The 22,262-nt window shown below is 46.8% G+C and overlaps 1 protein-coding gene across 1 annotated transcript in view; it reads left to right on the plus strand.

Moving 5' to 3' along the window:
• Zhx2 (zinc fingers and homeoboxes 2) overlaps positions 1-22,262 on the plus strand; it is a 146,867-nt gene that overhangs the window by 116,589 nt on the left and 8,016 nt on the right. The window contains exon 3 of the mRNA XM_028753860.1: positions 12,238-14,945. Coding sequence (XP_028609693.1) covers positions 12,428-14,941 — 2,514 coding nt within the window. The 5' untranslated portion in view covers positions 12,238-12,427 and the 3' untranslated portion in view covers positions 14,942-14,945. The remainder of the gene's footprint in view (positions 1-12,237; positions 14,946-22,262) is intronic.

Here is a 22,262-nt window from a genome sequence, read left to right on the forward strand (position 1 = left end):
GCTCTGCTCTGCTCTGCTCTGCTCTGCTCTGCTCTGCTCTGCTCTGCTCTGCTCTGCTCTGCTCTGCTCTGCTCTGCTCTGCTCTGCTCTGCTCTGCTCTGCTCTGCTCTACCAAGATGCTGGAGAAGGAGCTTCTTCAGGTGGGCAAGACTGCAAAAGCATCACAGGCTATTGGACAAGCCTCGGGTTCAGCATACTCTTGTGTTCATTTCTGTGGACACAGAACAGCCTCTTAAGTGTGGTGGCTCAAAAACACTTCTGGGAGTGGGGAAGTTGAGGGTCAGATATCCTAGACTCACATCAAGGTGAGGCTTCTGAGGGCCAGGAGGGAGTCCTTCCTGCCTCTTCCATCTATTAGTGACCCCCTTGTATTTCTAAGCTTGCAAGACCAGTTTCAAACCACGGGAGGAAATTGTGTTCCCAAAATGTAATTTGCTCCCATGGTCAATTCTCCTTTCTCTCCTCTTTCTTACCCCCCTCCTCCACACTTATGGATATTGTACCTCCCTCTGTCCTTCTCAGAAGGACATTTGTGCCCATATATAGGACCCACCTAGATAGTCCAGAACAGCCCACCCGTCTCAAGAACCTTAGTCACATTGTCAAGGCCTCTTTTCCATACAGGTTAAGTTCCAGAGCTTAGAACCCAGATGTCTTTGGGGGCCGTTTTCAGCTTCCACCCCTCTGGGTCCTTGACAAAACAGTATGAGATGAGAACACAGCTTGTGGATGGAGTTCAAATCTGTGTAGTTTTTTGCATGAATGTTGCTATTGAGTGAATGGCTCTGTGGAGCACATTCAATCTAAGAGTAAGTGTAAACCCTCAGCCTTGATCCTGAGTCTGTGAGATGAAGGAGTTGATGAAAGGCTCTGGGAGAAAGCTGTGGGTTCGGGAATGCAGAGGATCCGCTGGAGGGGGCTGGGGTGGGAGAGAGGGAGGGATCTGACAGACAGAATCTGACAGCCCTGTCTCACCCTGACACGTGCCTGGGGAGCAGACAGAGCACACTGCTCTCCGGCTCCGGGAAGATGGAGTGTGTGCCGATCCCCCGCAAGGAGGGAAATGAAAAGGTTACACCGGGATTGTCAATATAACAAATCCCAGGAGCGTCTCGGCCTCTCTAAATGTTTTGATAGCAGGATTTGATGGGCTGTAAATCAGAGCAGGCCCGTCTTAAACATTTGATCGTGCCTTATTTATTTATGTATGTGGCACATGCAACTAGAATTGATTCCCTCTCCTTTCATTCTCAGGGAAGGTTTTTTTTTTTTTTTTTGCACCTGCTTTAGAAACACATCACCACATCACTCTTCTCCTGGCCCTGGGGGTGGAGGTGTCTTGGACACAACGGTAACTGCTAGGATGCTTCCTACACAGAATGCTTTGCCTTGGGGGAGAAAATGATCAGGAATTAGCTGCTTCAAAGTATGACGTCACCGTTGTGTTGTTTCTCTCTTTCTTTTTAAAATAAGATTATTGCTCAGAGAAAATGGGAGGGTAAAGGTGTTCAGTGCAGAACAGTGGCAGACACACAACAGGACGGTTTCCTTTGAATGTGGAGTCCAAAGCCACCTAGACCTCTCCCTAGGGGTTCGAGTTAACCTCGCCTCGTCCTTCCTTTCAACAGACATAACAGACTGTGTTTGCTTCATTGGTATCGAAGCCAGCTGCATGCAGAACGTCTCAAGTACCCAGCATTCTGATGCAAGCCCGTGACGTTTCCCTCCTCTGTGCAGTAGAGCCTGTAGGCAGGACTCTTGCATCACACTTCTGAGTGTCTGAAGCAGACTCTGACATACCGCACTCTTGATAATAACATGAGACAGAGAAGAATGAATCAGCAGTGTGTGTGTGTGTGTGTGTGTGTGTGTGTGTGTGTGTGTCCATGTAGTGGTCAAGGATCAATGTTGGGTATCGTTCTTGATCAAACTCCACCTGATTTCTAGAGAATCTAGAACTCATCAATTGGCTGGCTAGTGAACCTCAGAGACCTGCTTGTCTCTGTCTCTCCGGAGCTGGGAGTACAGCCATACTTGGTTACGTGGGTACAGGGGATCCCAGCTGATCTCCATGCTCCACAGCAAGCACTGTGCTGGCCAACCCATCTCCACAGTCTCAGGTTGTTGCTTTAAGATGAGCTTTAGGAGCCCAACTCAACCAAACCAACTCAATTCCAGCGGGCCTTCCTGCAGCCCTGATGTGCCAGCCTGCCATCATGCCCGGCATTCTGTCATCTACTCTTTGGTGAGGTCATTATGCCTTGCTTTCCCTGTCTCCACATCCTCCTCTCAGTTGCCCATCATCCCCCTCAAGAGTACCATATTCCACCCTAGTGTCATCTCAGGGAGCTTGGGCTGCTTCTAGGCTCCACTGCATCAAAGAACATCACTTTTTCACAGGACAGAGTTGGCTTCTATCCAACCAGCAGATGCCAAGAGATGCCCATTGTCTTGGCCTTCAACGTAACCACTACTTAGGAATGAAAGTCCCTAGGCCATGCTCCCAAATGTTCCCGGTTGATGAGTTTGGACTGAGTCTCAAGAACTGGCAGTTTTTCAACCCCTGCCTCCAGGTATGGTGTGATGGTGCAACAGATGATTTCCTGACCTACCCATAAAATTCAAGTGTAGACTTAAGATAGACTGGAAAGAAGTCAGAAAATTAAGGGATGAACTCAGGGTCACTATTGGCCCATTCGAAGCAATTCCTATCACATGGATGAGAGAAATGGTGGTAAAGACCGAGAACGATGAATGGGTGGGAAACTGGAACTTAGAGACAAACCCAGGACCATGAATGTCTGCATCGAATTCCGAGCACTCCCATGCCAGCATGGTTTCCCCCAAGACACCTACTGGTCAGAAAACCTTGGGATGGGTGATAGTATTGTGACCTTAAAAACACAAAGGAGCAATGTCTCTTCCCTCAGGAATGATCTACCCTTGATGAACTGTAGTCCAAACTGCTAAGAGCTCTATCAGAAAACCCAGCGGAGCTAAAAAGCACACTTCTAGATGTTGATGTCTTCGGGAGAGGCTCCCTGTCAAAGCTCCCAGACAGCCCTGTTATTTCCTTTGACAGCCTCAGTGCAAGTCCCTGAAAATGAGAGATGTCTCCCATGAAGGCCCCAGGGGTGATTTCCTCCAGCTCTCCCTGGCCTCTGAGCATCCACACCCCAGACTGGGCTTTTGCAGACCCTCTAGCCTCTGCCTGAGTCTCCCATACTGGAAGCCTGCATAAAGGACCCTGCAGCAGGGATATCTCACTCCCTCCACTACCTGGACATGACCCCTCGAGCTGACGTCCAGGCTTCATGTCAGCCACAGAGAGCAGAGTCTCCAGGGCTACTCTGGGGCTTTTGCTTTTCCTTCCTTAGGAACTTCAGGTCACAAATAGAGAAGAGTCAGGAAATGACACCACTGTGACTCAGGACATGCGAATAGACAGGAGAAAGAGCCAGAAGACAGTGGGAGTGTGCCACCCTAGAGGGTCTCTGAGAGCCTCACTACTCAGGGTGACATTTACCTCAACAGCAGCAGTGTTTCCAGGAAAACAGTAGTAAATCCAGAACTGCAGGATCTGTTCCACGTTTACTGAGCATATCTGCCTTTTGAAAGATTCCCCACACAATTTGTAGATAAAGTTTATATCCCGGTGCTACTGCTCTGTGACGTTGACCATACTCCTTAATCTCCCTGAGCCTCAGAGCCCACTTAAAGTCTTGGAGAAATGAAACTCTGTCTTTGGCAAAAACTAATCCCATAATGAATATCTACTCTCCTTTGCTGGGGAAATGTGCATGGAAGAATCTAGTGGCGCCTGCGTCGGAAAGCAACCCTGAATGGAAGAAAGTTCTAGATGAAAAACTCTCGGCAACTACCCAAAGAAGCATGGGAGCTGTGGAGAAAAATGTCTCACAGCCACCTGGATCCTGGCTGTTTGTTTTGGCTTTGTTATGATGACTGATGATGGTTCACTTGCTGGGTTTGGAGGCCGTACCTTCCATGATTATGCCTCTCTTTCTGCTTCCCCTGCCCCTAAAGTTGTCTCTGGACACCCTCCATTGCCTGAAGACTCAACCGTTAGCTCTTTAGTGTCGTTGTCCAGCCCCCAAACCTGCATCTTCTCTCATGGCTTAGCTTTGCCAAGCCTCCGAGGCACCTTTACTTTTTCAGAAGGATTATGGTCCTCAGTTCAGAGGAGCTGTCATTTTCCTTTCCTGCATCCGGAAAAGGCATCCTCCCACCTTCGAATCCCTGCTGACAAGGGGAAGCTATGTGGTATGGTGCCAAGAGCCATGGGGCTGGATAGCATCTGTTCAAATCCCAGCTCTGCCAATAAGTGCCTGTATGCTCTCGGTCAAGACTTGCGCACTCCCTGGTCTTAGCACTTCCATGGGCAGTTGGAATTAGTCATAACTACTTTGCAGAGTCATTATAAAAGTTCACCCAGAAGGTTTGGAAACTTTGCATCAGCAGGTCACCTGCCTCACAAAATGAAATAGAAACAGGCTTCATGATTCAAAACTTCCTTCTTCACTTGTCTTTACAATGCCCATGTGCTCCGCTGTCATCTTCTCATGGAGGGAGGGCCCTGTCAGCTTCAAGCCAGAAGTACCCCGATCCTGTACTCACCCCTTCCTGCTTCCTTCTTCCATATGGTGACCTCAGCTCACTGCTCACAGAGAACCTCAGTACCTGAAGCCATGCCTGACTCTGATAGGTGCCTGATCAGTCTGCCCCCCAGCATTCACAAGTCACTTCTATACCAGCGAAAGACTTCCAGATGGCAGGGCCTGGCTCCAACGGGGCAAACTGTGCTCAATCGCCTAGACTCACATGTTGAGGTTCTAATAGCCTGCTACTCAGAGTGTGGAGAAACTCTGGATAAAGGTGATTAGTGTTGAGTTATTATGGTAGGCCTACCCCAGAGGGGTGGTGCCCTTCTATGAAGGGTAGTTAACCCTGTAAATAACTCTAATGAAATTCACTGACTTTCTCCTCCCCTCCCGCAACACACACCCAGAGGCAAGGACAGTTCACTCTTTTGTTGGTTGGTTGGTTGGTTTTTTGAGTAAAGCAATATCGGTGTGTTGGGGGGTATGTTCGTTCCCAGTTCAGGCCCTTAGAGACACCAAGACCACAACTCACAGCTGTTCTATCGGGGTACCCATAACCCATTCCAGGTAGTTCTCTGTATCTCAGTGTGTATTTTATCCATTCATTTACTCACGTCTAATTTTTATAAGATTTATTTTTCTTTTTGTGCGTGCATGCAGGCCTGTGTGCACGTGTCTATACACAGCACGCATGTCTGGAGCCCACAGGAAAGAAAGGATATTGGATTCCCTAGAACTGGAGTTTACCGGTGTCTGTGGGCCACTGTGAGGATGCTGGAAACTGAACCTGGGTCCTCTGAAACAGCAGGAAACCCTTTTAACTTCTGAGCCATCAGGTCTATCCTCCAGCCTCTGATTTATTTCTGCTCTTGCCAGCTTTGACCAGTATATCTTAGGCTCTTCTCAGAACACTTAGCTTCTGTGCCAGTTGAGTACCAGGCTGCATGGTGACAACCTGGACCATGGCTCACAAGCTCAGACAGATACCCCCCAAGTGCTTGGCTCTACACACCCCCAGACCCTGCTGCGCCAGGATGATGCTTCCCAGGGCAGTGTTCTCCCACCCCTTCCAGTGAGACCCAAGAGATGGATTCCCCAGAGGCCCCACATATCAGGAGCCCTCTCTAGTTTCTATCTTTTTCCTCCCTTTTAATCTACTCTGGCTTTCGTGCATGCTTGCTGAGAATATTTTTGGAAGCTAGTGCATGTTTTGAACCAGTCTCAGAACCCAGAGATGTGGAATGCCTATTTCATTACAATTTGTCTTCTCTCTCAGACTCACTTAGCAGATTAGAATCATTCTGGTACTTTCAGTAGGAAAAAAAAAAAAGTCCTTTCTCTCCCTCACTCACCTCTGACTGATGTCTCTGTTCTACATAAATGAAATCTCTGTTCACTCCCTCTTTTTGGAAAATAAAAACTCAGATGCTCCCCGCCCCTTGGCCAGTGGGTGAGCCACATCCTCCTGTGTCAACAGTGCCCTGCAGAATGTTGGAGGCTTCCCCTTCCGGTATTCTCACACTTCTATAGCCCAGCAACCCACCCACTACATGCGTGCAGACACATGTGCACCCGTACACACACTGCTGAACGTTCCTGAGAGCTTTTATGATACCTTGCCACTCTTTTTGAGTATCTCACTGTAGTCCCCACAAAAACCTTTTCCATTCTTCCCATGCTGTTACCAGATCATTAAGGCCAAAGCCTAGGTGGTTACGTGCCCTCAACAGACAGCAGTGAGAAGCAGGGGAAGGAGATGTATTGCAGACAACCACCCTGAGAAGAATAAGTAGAAAAACAAAGTGAGCAGAAGTCTATTGTGCCCAAGTTCACCTTCAGAGCACTAATAGGAGGTCCAAGGTTGTTTTTAAAGTAATTTATTTGTTTTTATTTTAGGTGCATTAATGCTTTGCCTACATGTATCCCCTTACAGTTGTAAGCTTACAGTTGTAAGCTGCCATGTGGGTGCTGGGAATTGAGCCCTGGTCCTTTGGAATCACAACCCATGCTCTTAACATGAGCCATCTCTCCAGCCCAGAGGTCCAAGTTTAAATAAGGGGAATGAGGTATGCACAGCTAATCAGTCCTGCTGAAGGTGTGGGCCCGCCTGCACATCTGGCTCCTGCCTTCGTGTGTATCCTGCAAGCTGTCAGCAGTGTGTGATAGCTCTTTCTAGGAGTCATGCCTGGCCTCTGACTGACACAAAGGCTTCAGCCATTCCCTTCCCTTATGTGTTACTATAACAAAATCCCAAGCCTTTAATCCCAGCATTTAGGGGACAAGGGCAAGAGGATCTCTGAGTTTGAGGTACTCTGGTCTACAGAGTGAGTTCCAGGGCAATCAGGACTACACAGAGAAAGCCTGTCTCAAAAAACACAAAATGAAAAGAAAAGGAAAAAAAGAAAAAGAAAGAAAATTGCAATTCCTTGGGGTTTTTAGACATGTCCTTAGAGACATTTCTCAGTAGTCTGATAGCCAAAGAGAGGTGTAAGAAGCATGGCTTCGAGTAGGAACTTATGTGTCCGAGCAAAGACTAGGGGCATATGCACGTGGGTAATAGAGACAGAGACAGTTTGTTAAGACACAGAAAGCACAGCTGAGCCCAGAAGCAGGGCCAGAGAGCTGGAGACAGTTACCAGCTCAAGATAGTGTTCAATTCCCACCCCAAGTATCGAGCCTTTGTGGGTCACCCACGTAGCACCCTCCCTCTCCTGCATTTCTGTATCCTGTACTTCTCCTGCACATGCCCTCTCCTTTATAGGTAGCCCTGACAGGGAGAGGTTTGCAGTCCTCTGACAACTGGTTTCTCTCACGTCAGTCTTGATGACTCTCTCCTTATCTGACTCTCCTGCCACAGAGAGCCTCAGTGTAGTCTTAAGAATGTCTTCACCCCTTGCAGGCTCCCATACTGAAAAGCACAGATCCAGAGCAACGGACAGACATTAAACAAGAGAGTAGCTATGCTCTTAACCCCAAAATAGATCAATTTAAGGTTATTTATTGGAAAGCGCTTTGGAGAAAGCAAAGAAAGTGAAGAAACAGTATTGGGGAGAAGTTCACTTACAAAGAAATGAGAGTCAGGAATGCCTTCTTGGTGGGGCGAGGCAGGGGTGGGGTGGGGTGCACTGTTCTGACAAGAGGCCCCGTAGCAGAAGTGATGCTCCTGCTCGAACAGCTGGAGTGTGTCAGCAAAGCAGAGAGGTCATGGGTCACGATATGCCCAAGCTTGCAGGCTGTTACAAAAGAGTGGCGTTCACTGCAGTGTGAAACCAGAGAAGCTGCAAAAAGCACCCAGAACCAGCTCTGATCTTAACACGTCCCTCTGTTGCTCTGGAGATGCAGCAGGGGATTTGTGGGTGGCTGTGGTACAAATCCAGGCTAGAGATAATGGTGACTTCTCTCAGAGCTAAAAAGAAAAAAACAAGGTGCCTCTGAACAGTAGAGTGGACAGGACTGCTGGTGAATTGGCCATGTGGATTCGAGACCCAAGTAGGCAATGGTAGAGCCATTGACGGACTTGAATGCTCATGTGGGGAGCACATGTTTGAGGGGATAAAATTCAAAGGGAAGTTTGGGGGCTAGAAGAAACCGGTGTCAGCGCACAACTAAAGGCTTCAGCTGCACCTCTGGCAGCCCCAAGAAGCTAGCCTTGCAGCCCATTGCAATATGCCAGTTAAAGACATGAGAGATGGAGGAAAGCAGAAATCACTTTTATCATTTTATTTCATTTCATTTTATTATTTTATTTTATTTTATTTTATTTTATTTTATTTTATTTTGTTTTGTTTTGTTTTTCTGAATAGAGTTTCTCTGTGTAGCCATGGTTATCCTGGAATTTACTCTGTAGACCAGGCTGGCCTCAAACAGAGATCCATTTGCCTCTGCCTCCTGTGTGCTAGGATTAAGGGCATGTGCCACCACTACCAGATGAGAAATTTTAATCAGTGTGTTGGGAAGAGCAAAATTAAAGGAGTCTAGTGATCACAGGTTCATCTTCAAAAACTGATGTGAGCTTTGGGTTTAAAAGAGAGAGAGAACTGAGGGAAAGGGCGTGTAGTTAAGTAGCCCTGGTCAAAGTATGGTCCCACACATCACTGTCTAAAGGGTGATATAACAAATCCATCTCTCAATCACTGTTGTGGTCAGAATCCCTTCAGGGTAATCTATGCAGCCTCTCCATCATAGATCTCACCTTAGGGTGGCCCGTCTTGTAAGGTTTGCCATTACCGGAATCCACAGCAACTGCAGCTTTAAGACAATGACTCTTCGTGCCTTAGACCTTAAAGGAAGCTGAGACAGCTCAGACAGGGACACGTGTCTTCATGATGAGCGTGTCTGGGCTGAGTTAAGTGAAACTCTGAATCAAGATAAAGATAGACAGACACAGAACCAAGGCAGAGGTGTCCAGCATTCATCCGGCTTTGGTTACCTGAGTAAGGCGTCAGTGTTTCTTACCAAAATCAGCTTCTCGGAGTCTAATGCAAGTATAGCCAACAGAGGGGCATGGTCACCATCTGCTCTGCTTCTCCCATGGCGTCTCCTTGCTGCCACTCCTGAGAGATAGAGTGCTCCATCCAGAAAACACCAGTGTCCCAGTGACAGGGAGATCAAGCTCTTGGGCTCACCAGGGGACACTGGCCCTTTCCTGAGTCCTGTGCAGTTTGACCCCTAAGCCCTAGCATCTCACAGAGTTGCCTGATACATAGGTTCCTCACTTCTGCCCTTGAGTCCTGTCCTAGGTGGGACTCAAAAGCCAGTAAGTCATCTCTTCCCTTCAGTTCTCTAGATGTGAGATATCCTTGTCCCCAAACACCCTTGTCTCCATTCTAAATACAAAATGACAATAAAAGTAGTCAAAAATAAATGGCATTGAAAGGCCAACAGTGAGTGGTCCAGCCCAGCAGTTCCCTAGAGTTCCCGTGACCACACCCTTAATAAGCAAATTGTTCCTGTGACCAAACTAATGTTTGTTTGATGCAGTTCCAATCAAAATTCGAATAGGTTTGTATTTTGCACTTGATTCTGATTCATGAGAATATTCAAAATAACTAAGGAAGGGCTCCAGGGGGTGGGGGTGGGGGAGCAAGGAGGACCCGCCACGATACTAACATGTACTCCAAATATTTAAAAAATAAATTAACAGTAAGCGCCAGAAGCTAGCCTAGATGTACAGACTGGGCACCTAGATGCAAGCTGAAGTAAATATAAAATGTAGCGTGTGGCGAAAGTGTTTCTTACAGCCTACATAGCACACATTGCAGAGATAACCAGGAACTACTCAAGGAAAAACGGTTGACCTTAACTTGAGAGCGTTATACTTAACTCAAGATAAATTCAGTACTGGTGACTCAAATGTAAAACAAAAACCATTCAGTTAGCAGGACTTGGTATCAGGACACCTGTAATGCCAGCACTTAGGAAGCTGGGAGTTTGAGGTAGGCCTGAGCTAGCAAGCAGCCAGCCAGGACTTAATAGCAAGGTCTGATCCTAAAAAATCAAAAGCAAAGAAATGAACAAAATTAAGCCAAAAAGCTCTAAAAAAAAAAAAAACCATAGATTCCTTATTAGGTGTCACTATGGTATAATTAAGTGGTCTACATGTGAAAAGAGAAAATATGGATTAATATACCTCATTTAAAAAACAAAAAACAACAGGATTTACAGATGTGAAGTAATGAAAGAAGCCATAAAAGGAAAAAAATGATAAATTAAAACTTAAGATTTCCATATGTTAAAAATACTCTCTTACCAGCTGAAAGGCAGACTTTTAAATTTTGCAGCAGGTGTATTAAAGCACTTGTATAAATTAGTAATAAAACCACTGAGCACCACAGTAAGGGAGTGACACAAAAAGACCATTCACAAAAGAGACAAGATAAACGGCCAGGAAGCCTTTGAAAACAACACAGCTTCGCCAGCAATCAAACACATGAGAGTAGTAAGGGAGATGGATCAGTAGGTAAAGCACTTGCTGTGTTCAGATCCCCAGAACCCACATAAGGCCACACGTGGTAGTACATGTCTACCATCTCAGTACTCCTACGGTGAGGTAGAAGACAGACAGCCAAATCCCCAGAAATCTCAATGAGCTAGCCTGTCACACGGACCAGTGAGCAAAAAGAGATCTTGCCTCCACCAAGTAGAAGCCAAGGGTTAACTTCCAGAGTTTGTTCTCTGATTGCTGCACACATGCAATAGCAGTTACACACCTACACACACACACACACACACAGTAGGGGGCTTGTTTTGTGTTTTTAAAACATAGGGGCTAGCAAGATGGCTCAGCAATTAAGAGCATTCTACAGGACCAGAGTTTGGTTCCCAGCACCCACAGTAGGTGGCTCTCAACTGCCTGCAACTTCAGCTCCAGGAGAACACATGCCCTCTTCTGACTCCTGAGGGTATCCATACACACATCCACACACAAGCACACACCTAGGAATAAAAGAAACCTTTTCTCTAAATCACAGAGGTGTCTCGAACACTTTTCCTTATCTAATTGTCAAGGCCCTTCAGTGTAGTGCTTCGTGTAAGCTGAGTTGGGAGTCAGAGCCTCTCAGGCACTGCCAGAGGAAAGGCCATCTGAGGCAAAAAAAATGCAGTCACGTGAGTCAAGAGAACCATTTCCAGGCCTGTGTCCAGAGGCAGTTTATGACAGGCCAAACTGAGCCAACTGTGAGAGCACAGGCCTGCAATCCCAGCACTCAGGAGACTGTGGCAAGACAAGCATGACTTCACAGCCATCCTAGGCTGTGGTGGGGAGTGCAAAGCCACACTGGATTATATGAGAGACCCTGTCACAAAAATACAAAACAGTGTCACGTCCCTATAAGATAAGAAGAGAGCATTGCTTTTAAGTGGAAATGGGGTAGGTGTCTCCTTTAAGTGGAAATGGGGTAGGTACCCACTTTGAGTGGAAATGGAATATTATTTGAAAGAAACAAGAAAAGCACTGCACTTGGATTGGTGGTTTACATTATTCTCCTTTGCAGGACCCTACATTTTCTATATTTGTGTTTTTATGATAAGAAACAATGTGTCCGTATCTTTTTTTTTTTTACTGTTTTTTTGTATGGTTTTTTTTTTTTTTTTTGGTTGTTGTGTTTCGGGACAGAATCTGACTATTTAACCCAGCCTAGCCTTGAAATGACACCCATGATCTTAATGCCTCAGCCATCTAAGTATGTGGCTTATAGGCACGTGTCTCCACACCAGGCTCTCTTACCACGTTCTAATGTCATGGAAACCCATTTGCAGGCCCCACTTAGGAGTCTTGCTTCTGATGTGCCACAAATAAAAAGCAACTTGCAACACCTTGCTTGTTCTGTGCACCCTACCCTACACTTCTGAAGATCCTAGGATCTTTGTTCTCTGTCTGTAACTTTGTGTCTCTGAACATGGAGACCCCAACCTTGTTTGCTTGCCTGGTTCCACTTTCTTCCCAGAGAAAAGAAGAGAGCATTGCCTTTCATGTTGCCAACCCACTGCCACGCCGCTGTCGGTGCTTACATGTGTGTTTGATTTGGTGCCACTTAGGGTGGGTCATGGGAACAAAAAGCTGGGGTTTTTTTTTGCATTGCGAAGAGTCGCTGAGTCTGGCTCTGTTCTTGTCCTGCAGATATGAAGCTGCCTGGTTTGCTCAGAGATTGCTACAGTTACAATTTTCTGTGCTGAAATCCTTCTGAAACACTCAAACGGATCCGAGGGAAGCCAAAGGCATTTGAGAGGGAGTGAAGCCAAAAGCCAAGAATCTCAGCATCCTGTGCATACCCACTCCAAAAAGAAGCCGTTGCTCACAGGCAGGCAGTATGGCGAGCAAACGGAAATCTACGACTCCGTGCATGGTTCGGACATCACAGGTAGTAGAACAAGATGTGCTGGAGGAGGCAGACAGGGCCAAAGACAAAGGAACGGGCGTGTCACCGTCAGATGTGACAAAGGACAGTTGGCCAGCAGAACCTGAACACTCGTCCAAAGAAAATGAAGTGGTAGAGGTGAAATCTACGGGGGAGAACCAGTCCAAGAAACTCCAGGGTGGTTATGAGTGCAAATACTGCCCTTACTCCACGCAGAATCTGAATGAGTTCACAGAGCACGTGGACATGCAGCACCCCAACGTGATTCTCAACCCCCTCTACGTATGTGCCGAATGTAACTTCACAACCAAAAAGTACGACTCCTTGTCTGACCATAACTCCAAGTTCCATCCGGGGGAGACCAACTTCAAGCTGAAATTAATCAAACGCAATAATCAGACGGTTCTAGAACAGTCCATCGAAGCCACCAACCACGTTGTGTCCATCACTGCCAGTGGTCCTGGAAGTAGTGATCATGACCCTGGGGTCTCAGTAGGTAAAACCCCCATGATGAAGACAGGAAAGCCGAAGGCAGATGCCAAGAAAGTGCCCAAGAAGCCTGAGGAGGCTGCCCCAGAAAACCACATGGAAGGGACTGCCCGCCTGGTGACAGACACAGCTGAGATCCTGTCCAGACTTGGAAGCGTGGAGCTCCTTCAAGATTCACTGGGACACGTCATGCCTTCCGTACAGCTGCCACCAAATATCAACCTTGTCCCCAAGGTCCCCGTCCCGCTGAATACTACCAAATACAACTCTGCCCTGGACACAAATGCTACCATGATCAACTCCTTCAACAAGTTCCCTTACCCCACCCAGGCTGAGCTCTCCTGGCTGACAGCGGCCTCCAAACACCCAGAGGAGCACATCCGAATCTGGTTTGCCACCCAGCGTTTAAAGCATGGTATCAGCTGGTCCCCAGAGGAGGTGGAAGAGGCCCGAAAGAAGATGTTTAATGGCACGATTCAGTCAGTACCCCCGACTATCACTGTGCTTCCTGCTCAGCTGACCCCCACAAAGGTGTCACAGCCCATCCTCCAGACAGCCCTACCATGCCAGATCCTTGGCCAGCCCAGCCTGGTGCTGACTCAAGTGACAAGTGGGTCAACAACTGTCTCGTGCTCTCCCATCACACTTGCCGTGGCTGGAGTGACCAACCATGGCCAGAAAAGACCTCTGGTGACTCCTCAAGCTGCCCCTGAGCCGAAGCGTCCACACATCGCCCAGGTGCCAGAACCTCCACCCAAGATGGCTAATACCCCGCTCACCCCAGCTAGCGACCGCAAGAAGACCAAGTTACAGATTGCTCACCTTAAGGCAAGCTTCTTACAGAGCCAGTTCCCTGACGATGCTGAGGTCTACCGGCTGATTGAGGTGACAGGCCTCGCCAGGAGTGAGATCAAGAAGTGGTTCAGTGACCATCGCTACCGGTGTCAGAGGGGCATTGTCCACATCACCAGCGAATCCCTTGCCAAAGACCAGATGGCCATTACCGGCACCCGACACGGTCGTACCTACCATGTATACCCAGACTTTGCCCCCCAGAAGTTCAAAGAGAAAAGCCAGGGACAGTTGAAAACCCTGGAAGACAGCTTTCTGAAAAGCTCTTTTCCCACACAGGCAGAAGTGGAGCGGCTGAGGGTAGAGACCAAGCTGAGCAGGAGAGAAATCGACTCCTGGTTCTCAGAGAGGCGGAAGCTTCGAGACAGCATGGAGCAAGCCGTGTTAGATTCCATGGGGTCTGGCAAAAAGGGTTCAGATGTGGTAGCCCCCAATGGTGCTCTATCTCGCCTTGATCAGCTCTCTGGTGCCCAGTTAGCTGGTTCTTTGCCTAGTCCTTCATCAGCAATTGTACAAAATCAAGAACAGGTTCATCTGCTCAGGAGCACTTTTGCGAGAACCCAGTGGCCCACTCCTCAGGAGTACGACCAGTTAGCTGCCAAGACTGGCCTGGTCCGAACTGAGATTGTGCGCTGGTTCAAGGAGAACAGATGCTTACTAAAAACTGGAACGTTGAGCTGGCTGGAGCAGTACCAGCGGCATCACCTGTCAGATGACCACCATGGCCATGATGTCCTATCGAGAAAAGTGGCAAAACAAGTTGCTGAGAGCCCAAAGAATGGAAGCGAGGTGGTTCACCAGTATGCCAAGGACCCCAAAGCACTCTGCGAGGAGGACTCCGAGAAGCTGGTCCCAAGGATGAAAGTGGGTGGTGATCCAGCCAAGGACTGTTTGGCAGGCAAGCCCTCAGAGGCCACCTCAGACAGATCAGAGGGCAGCCGAGATGGCCAGGGCAGCGAGGAGAACGAGGAGTCAGGCATCGTGGACTTTGTGGAGGTGACTGTTGGTGAGGAGGACGCCATCTCAGAGAAGTGGGGTAGCTGGAGTCAGAGGGTAGCAGAAGGCACAGTGGAGCGGGCAGACTCCGACTCCGACAGCACCCCTGCGGAGCCTGGCCAAGCCTAGACAGGTAATTCTGCCTGTTTACTCCAGAGAATGGGCGAGTACAGATTTCCTTTTTTTATTGGCAGTATTAATATAGATGATGGGTTCCAAGATGTTGACAAAGATAATGTACTTTTTTAAAATTAATGTATTGATTGTCCATATATGTTGACACAAGTCATCCATATCGATCAGATATGTCATTGGCATGGTATGTTCAAGTACTCCTTATCAAAAACACCAGGGACCAGAGTGCTACAGATTTCAGATTTTTTTTTTCAGAATTTGAAATATTTGCACATATAGTGGGATATCTTGGGGCTGGGACCCTAGTCTGAATCTGAAAATATTTATGTTTCATATTTACACTATCTATACACCCCAAAGGTAACTCCATTGCAACTTCGTTCATTGTTTTGTGCATGGTGAGGTAGTTCCCTCCTCACGTCATGCTGGCATTGGAAAGCTTCAGATTCTGAAGCATTTACTAGAAGCTTAGAATTTCACATTCAGGATGCTCGACCTGTGTTTATATGTATATTATCACATACAGTACGTGTGGAAATACATACACATAATAGAATGTCTCAGTGGAGCTCATTTCATATGTAGTACCTCACACACACTTGTCAGGTGTGTGTGTGTGTGTGTGTGTGTGTGTGTGTGTGTGTGTGTGTGTCAGATAAATTCTTTTTCAAGGTTCTTTGAAATAAGGCCTGATAGTCCTGTACTCTTATTTGTGAGGCTGGTCTCAGCAGGATGCCCTGCTGCCTGGACCTGTTTGGACAGCAACCTTCAGGCCTGCTCACACTTGAGCCCTCTCAAACTGTTAGACCAACACACCCTTTGTATGTATTATGTTCACAGCTGGAGAAAACACACACACATACACACACATAGATACACACACAGACACACACATACAAACCCAAGAAGGAAAGGAGTGTATCTTTTCCTTTTTTGTTTTATTTCGAGTTTATTGAATTGGAGATTCAAGGTTGCTTCTTTGCGCCTGAAAGGCTTTGAAAATACTCCCTATTTGCTTTATGTGGCTCCGGGTAAAGGTGCCTTTCTGCTTTACGTCCCAGTAACTCCTTCAAATCTGGACAAGACCTGTGCAGATGTAGACCTGAGGAGCCACAAAAGCCAGGGAAGGGAGGTTACCATGGTTACTAATGGCCATGTCATCCACATAATGGGACAGGCCTTGAAGCCCTTGGTGTGTGTGCTTCCCAAGAGGTCAGTGCGAGTCAAACCCTAGTGGAGCAGCTGACTTGGCTGCGTGAGGAGGAAGAGAGGTGGGAGGAGGGGCCGCTTTGCTGAGAGATCACAAGAGCAGCCTGAAACCTAAGCCTGATGCCTGCCTGTGGTCTGACCAGGTGAGCTACTCTAGAGATCACTTCAGGCACAGAAAGGGCCTCCCAAGCTATGCTTTGACGTAAAGGCTTTAGGATGATGTGTATGGTCCTGAAGGAACCCCTAGAAATTACACACCTCATTGTTGATGAACTTAAGCAACTTGGGGCCAGCCATGTTGCTCCTTATTAACTCCGTTATTGCATAATAAAAATGAGGTGCCTGGAAAATCAGTAAAACCCTCTGGAAGCTTTTCCTAGCCAGTTCCAGCAAGAGTTTAATGCGTTGTCAACCCCGGAGTACCATCCCATTTTCTTACAGAACTGCCAGTGGATCCCGGCAAGGTTATATCCCAAAGAGGAGGTGTTAATCACAGATGGGAATCCTGAGACCAATAGGAGTAGCAACAAGCCACTTCTGTCTGGCTACCTTGGTGTCTTCCCTCTCTCTGGCCATTTCACCACCTTCTTAGAAAGTCTAGCTGTCTTCCCTATTGAAACAGAACAGTTCTGTCTTGTCTTGTCTTGTATTGGCTTTTGTCTGTGTGAATGCTCTAGCTGGCCCTGAGCTTCTCTTCTTGACCTTAATCCATGATATGAATTTACAACATTGTTATTTCTTCCTACCATAGAGCGAACAATAGGTTCCGTTCCATTCCGTTCAACAATATACTCTGAGCATCCAGTGGCTGCCATGGTAGATACCAAAAGACAATGGAGGGAGACAGATGATGAGCTCCCATTCCCAACAGAGCTCATCTGGGCTGAGGGCAGAGACAGTACTCTCCATGACTAGCCAGTGTGGTGTGTGATATAAAGGGAACATGCACCGTAGTGTGGGTGGGTACTCACTAGAGGTGTACCCAGACTGGGCATCACAAAGGGCTAAGGGAAGAGAGGATACTGACTCTGGGGTAGCTTTTAGGAGAGCCAAGGAATTAGATAAAGAAAAGAGTTGTTTAAGCAGAAAGAGCAACATGGGCCAAGGTCCAGAGATGGCAAAGGGATAGATAGTACATGTGAAGACCAGAAGAGGATTGTCATAGCCGGGAAGTACTGCGGGTTCTGTTAATGATTAAAAGAAGCAAACTGAAAGCAAAGCTGTCTTCTATAGAAGCCAAAGCTACTCTGAACCAGCTGTGTTGGCTGAATTGAACACGAGGATACAAATACCCCACCACCGGCTGAGGTGGTGCTCACTCATCCCCACTGCTGGGTGAGAGGTAGCCTAGGGGCAGCTCTCTCCCAAGAGAGATGGGGCCACCTGTTGGCATCCCTTCCCCAAAGGTATGCACCATCTGGGTAGGCTATGATTGCCTCATTCCCTGAGGCCTGAAGGAAACAGAGCTTCAAAGATCACAGGATGAATCCTTGGGGGAGGAGAAGGAAAGACAGGTGAAGGTCTCCGGAGAAGCAGCAGCATGGCCTGGGATGCCCATGGTCTCACCTAGGTCTCCAGGAGAGGCAAGTCTATATAGTTTTATGATCCAAACAGTGAGCCTTGGACAGCAAGGAGCTCATTCACATCCCTCCAGCTCAGCGGGATCCTAGATCCCCGCTCTTCCCGCTACCTATCTGTTCTCTGTATTCTGACAGGCAGAAATGCCCCATTGCTGTTGGCCACCGCCCTTCCTCTCTCCATTCAATAACTCCTCTACCAGCTACTCAAGGGTGAGGAGAATTCCCAGGGGATTGGAAGTTGACCGTTGAATTGACATGAAACCACTCAGAGATGTAGGAAACTCCCTGTATCCCCATTTTCTGTTTATGAGGAAGTGTCTCAATTGTGAACTGCAGGTATTCCTAAACTAGATACAGGAGCTGTTCAGTATCTGCTGTCATCAAATATTCATGTTGGCCTTCTGACAGTTCAGGGAGCTATGTTATAGAGAGTGGGCCTGCAGGCCACACAGGCAGAAACATCTGAAAACCAGCCCAAGTCCTAACCAGAAGCACCCCTCTAAGATGTCCTCCAACTTACAGGGTGGAAAAAAAGTCTTCCTAAATTACGGATCTCTTGAAATCCATGGATACTACCTAACTTGTGGGTTGAGGAGATGGTTCATTTGATTGAGGGTCCCTGTACAAATCTGAGCACAGCATTGGCACATATGGGTAGTCCCAACACTGGGGAGCAGAGACAGGAGGACCTTAGAGCTCGCTGGCCAAGCAGTTTAGCCAAACCTACAAGCTCCAGGTTCATGAGAGATCCTATTTCAAAACCTTTAGGTGCAGAATGATTAAAGAAGAAACTCAATGTCAAACTCTGACACAAACACACAAGATATATCTAGGAAATTGCAGTTATCTGTAATCGAAACATATATCATAATATCAAAAATAATTGATGGTTTTAACCTTGTGAAGGTGTTATATGAAACCCAAGATGGCAGAACGATAGTGAGCCTTGAGACAAGCAACGCCACAGGGCTCAAGGCTTAGATTTTCCCCTACGGGACTGAGTTTCTCCCCCTCAAATCAACTCCGAAGCGTTAACATCTTCAAATCCCGTAGCTGTGAATTCCCCATACCAGGCTCACCTCAGCCTTAAGGTTAAGCACAACCATCAGCAATCCTTCCCAGCCCAGAAGTAATGTAGTATTGATTCAGGTGTAGGGTTTCCATAATTTTTGATTTATCTCATTGATAGACATTGCTAAGAAAGATGTCGAAAAATATACTTCCTCCTGTCCCCCTAAAACTGAGTTGACCTACTTAGGCAAGACATTCTCAAGCTTATGTCTGAATGTATGATCAGATGAACTATCTTATTGATGATGATGATGATGATGATGATGATGATGGTCCTGATGGTGACGATGATGATGATGATGGTCCTGATGGTGACGATGTTGATCTTGATGATGTTAATGATGGTGATGATGATGTCATGATGGTGATGATGCTAAATGATGGTAAGCTTCCATTTATTGGCATATGCAATATGCTTAGCTTTCTCTGAAACATATCTAGTAAATCTTGAACCTTCCCATCATCCAGGGAGGCAGGCACAGCTTTTCCTCCATCTCATAGAGCACAAAAGCTAGTAACACTTGGACCCCTCTTCCGTCTGTCAGGCCAGTGTCTGATCACTGGGGCCAGCACCTGCTTCCGTGGTAGCACCATTGCCTTCCTCACGCCAACAAACAGAATGCAGGCACACTGTGCTTGGAAGTGGAAGCTAAGATAACATTCTGTATTAATTGCTTTCGTGTCACTGTAAGCAAATACATGACAGAGACAACTTAGGAAAGGGAAATTCATTATTGGTTCACAGGAAAAGCATGAGAACAGGGTCACCCAGGAAGCAGAAAAAAAACAGCTCAGAACCACAGCAGATATATCCTTCTGAGGCTTGCCCAGAGTGGCTTACTACTGTCAGTTCATTTCCTACCTCTCAAAGACTCGACAGCTTCTGAAAGCAGGCCATAAAATGGGGAATGAACACAAAGCATAGCACATTGCTCAGCAAGAGCCTCAGAGAGCCCACTTCATGCCAGGCATTGTGAAAGTGCATGGGTTTGCCAAAAAAGCCAGCCCACAGCCCTACCGGGAGCTCAACCTAGAAAGGTAAGACATGCATAAAACAGAAATCTGTCTGGATTGTTCTTTTTTTAAAAGACTTTTAAAAAATTTTTTATTTTAAATTATGTGTACAGAGAGGGTGAGGGTTATGCACATGGGGCAAAGTAGGCTGGAAGAGGGTGTCAGATCCATTGGAGCTGAAGTTACAGGCAATCATGAGCTGCCGTTCTTGGATTCTGGGAGCCAAACTTGGGTCCGCTGCAAGAACATTATGTATTCTTAATCACACAGCCCCCACCATCTGGACTGTTTGATGAGAGCTATGCACACAGAAATTGGAGGAGCCCTGAGGGAGAAAGGTGGCCTTTCTGGTAAAACCCATCCACAGGCCACATGTGCAAGCTTTCTTCTCATTCAAACAAAAGAAACTCGGAAACCTGAAACAGCTCACCAGGATTCACTCGGCCCATGTCTAAATTTGGCTCAAGATCTCCAGCCACTGTCTTCACGGCCTCCAGATTTCTGACAGCTTCTAACTCTCGATGATTAGCGATGGCTCAGGGAAGGTGTGAAATTTGTAAAATGTCAAAAAATTAGGAATAATAATTGCCATGCCTCAGCTTGCTTAAGGCTGCTAAATTGTTGCATGCTGGCCCCAACTTAAGGTCCAGAATATATGTACATATCCCTCACACACTGTTTAGATTAGCTGTCAATTATAGATGAATGAATGAAAACAAGTGAGTGGATGAATGAGGATGAATTAATGAATGAATGAATGAACACTAATCACTAGTTTTCCTGCCTCTCTTCCCCACTTGACTCTTAAAGTCAGGGGCCCCACCTCACCTTGTCAGTCAGTCCCTGGTTCCCTGTGCACAGCTGGAGGAGATGCTCAGTCATGGGTGTCTTCACCCATCAGCTAGTAATGCAGGCTGGATGGCTTTGAAAGAAAAGAGGCTGACTTGGGCAATACTTCTGGAAGTACATGGTTGAGTGACCATCTGCTGATGGCCTTCTTGCTGGTGGAATCCCGAAACAGTTCAGAGACAGGAAGCATGGAATGTGTGGGTGGGTGGGTGGGTGGGAGAGAAGGGGGGAGGGAGGGGTCATGGAGAGAGAGAAAAAGAGAGAGAATGTGTGTGTGTGTGTTTGTGCGTGTGTGCGCGCACGCAAGCGTGCACATGTGTGAAACAGAGAGGAGAGAGGGAGAAATCATGGAGTATGTATGTGTGTGTGTATGTATGTATGTATGTATGTATGTATGAGAGAGAGAGAGAAAGAGAAGGAGGGATCATGGCGTGTACATGAGTGTGGGTTTCCTGATATCTATCTTAAGTTTTAATTATAGTTACCGAAACATGTTATTTGTACATATTTATGGTTTCTTTATGACATCCTTTGGTTATGCCCCCCTTCACCCCCACATCTCCTTTACTCCCTCCTTGTCACTCTTCTGCCCCCAAGACTAGTCCTGGCTTGTTTTGCTCTCTGTTTGTGTTGTTTGTCTTTCTGTGTCTGGGTTATTTCTCTTAATACAGTAAGCTCCAGACCCATCTGTGACAAGATTTCATTCTCCTTTATGATGAAATGCTCCATTGTGCTGCATGCACAGTATTGCTTTCTGTCTGTTTGTCTTTTGATAGGCACATAGACTTACTGCATGTAGACACCTGGCTCTTGTGGACCATGCTGCAGTCAACATGGCTATGTAGATATCTCTAGTATGTATTTCCTTTGGGTCCTTTGGCTATAGAGCTAGATCAGATAGTAGTTCTATTTTTAGGTTTTTGTTTTGGTTGAGGGTGGCTGGATTTTATCGTTGTTGTTTGTTTGTTCCATACTTTACACACAACACTGTTATTACATATTGTACAATTGTTACATATTGTACATTTGTACAGTTGCTACATATTGTAACAATTACCTTTCTTGTTGCAACCAAATACCTGATTAGAAGCAATTTAATGGAGAAAGGGTTCATTCATACTTACAATTCCAGAGGATATATCTTGTCATGGTGGGAAATTCAGTGTCTGGAGCAGGGGCCAGCTGGTCACATTGCAGGAAGCCAAGTAAGATGGGTTGGGACCCTGAAATAAACATTAAGGGCCAGACCCCACAGCTCACTTCCTCCAACAAAGCTCTACCTAGCAAAGCTTCCACAGCCTTCCAAAACATCATTACTAGCTGAGAACCAAGTGTTCAGCCTATGGAGGACACTTGATACTCAAGCCAAAACACATACTTCATACAAAACAATATGGTGAAAGTGTAACTTTTAAGTACTTGTCTTAGTTGGGGTTTTTCTTCTGTGAACAGACACCATGACCAAAGCAACATTTATAAGGACAACATTTAATTGGGGCTAGCTTACAGGTTCGGAGGTTTAGTCATGGCAGGAAGCGTGGCAGCATCCAGGCAGGCTGGATGTTGCAGTAGGAGCTGAGAGTTCTACATCC

This window comes from Grammomys surdaster, unplaced genomic scaffold, assembly GCF_004785775.1.
Source record: "Grammomys surdaster isolate TR1022 unplaced genomic scaffold, NIH_TR_1.0 125974, whole genome shotgun sequence".
Taxonomy (NCBI): domain Eukaryota; kingdom Metazoa; phylum Chordata; class Mammalia; order Rodentia; family Muridae; genus Grammomys; species Grammomys surdaster.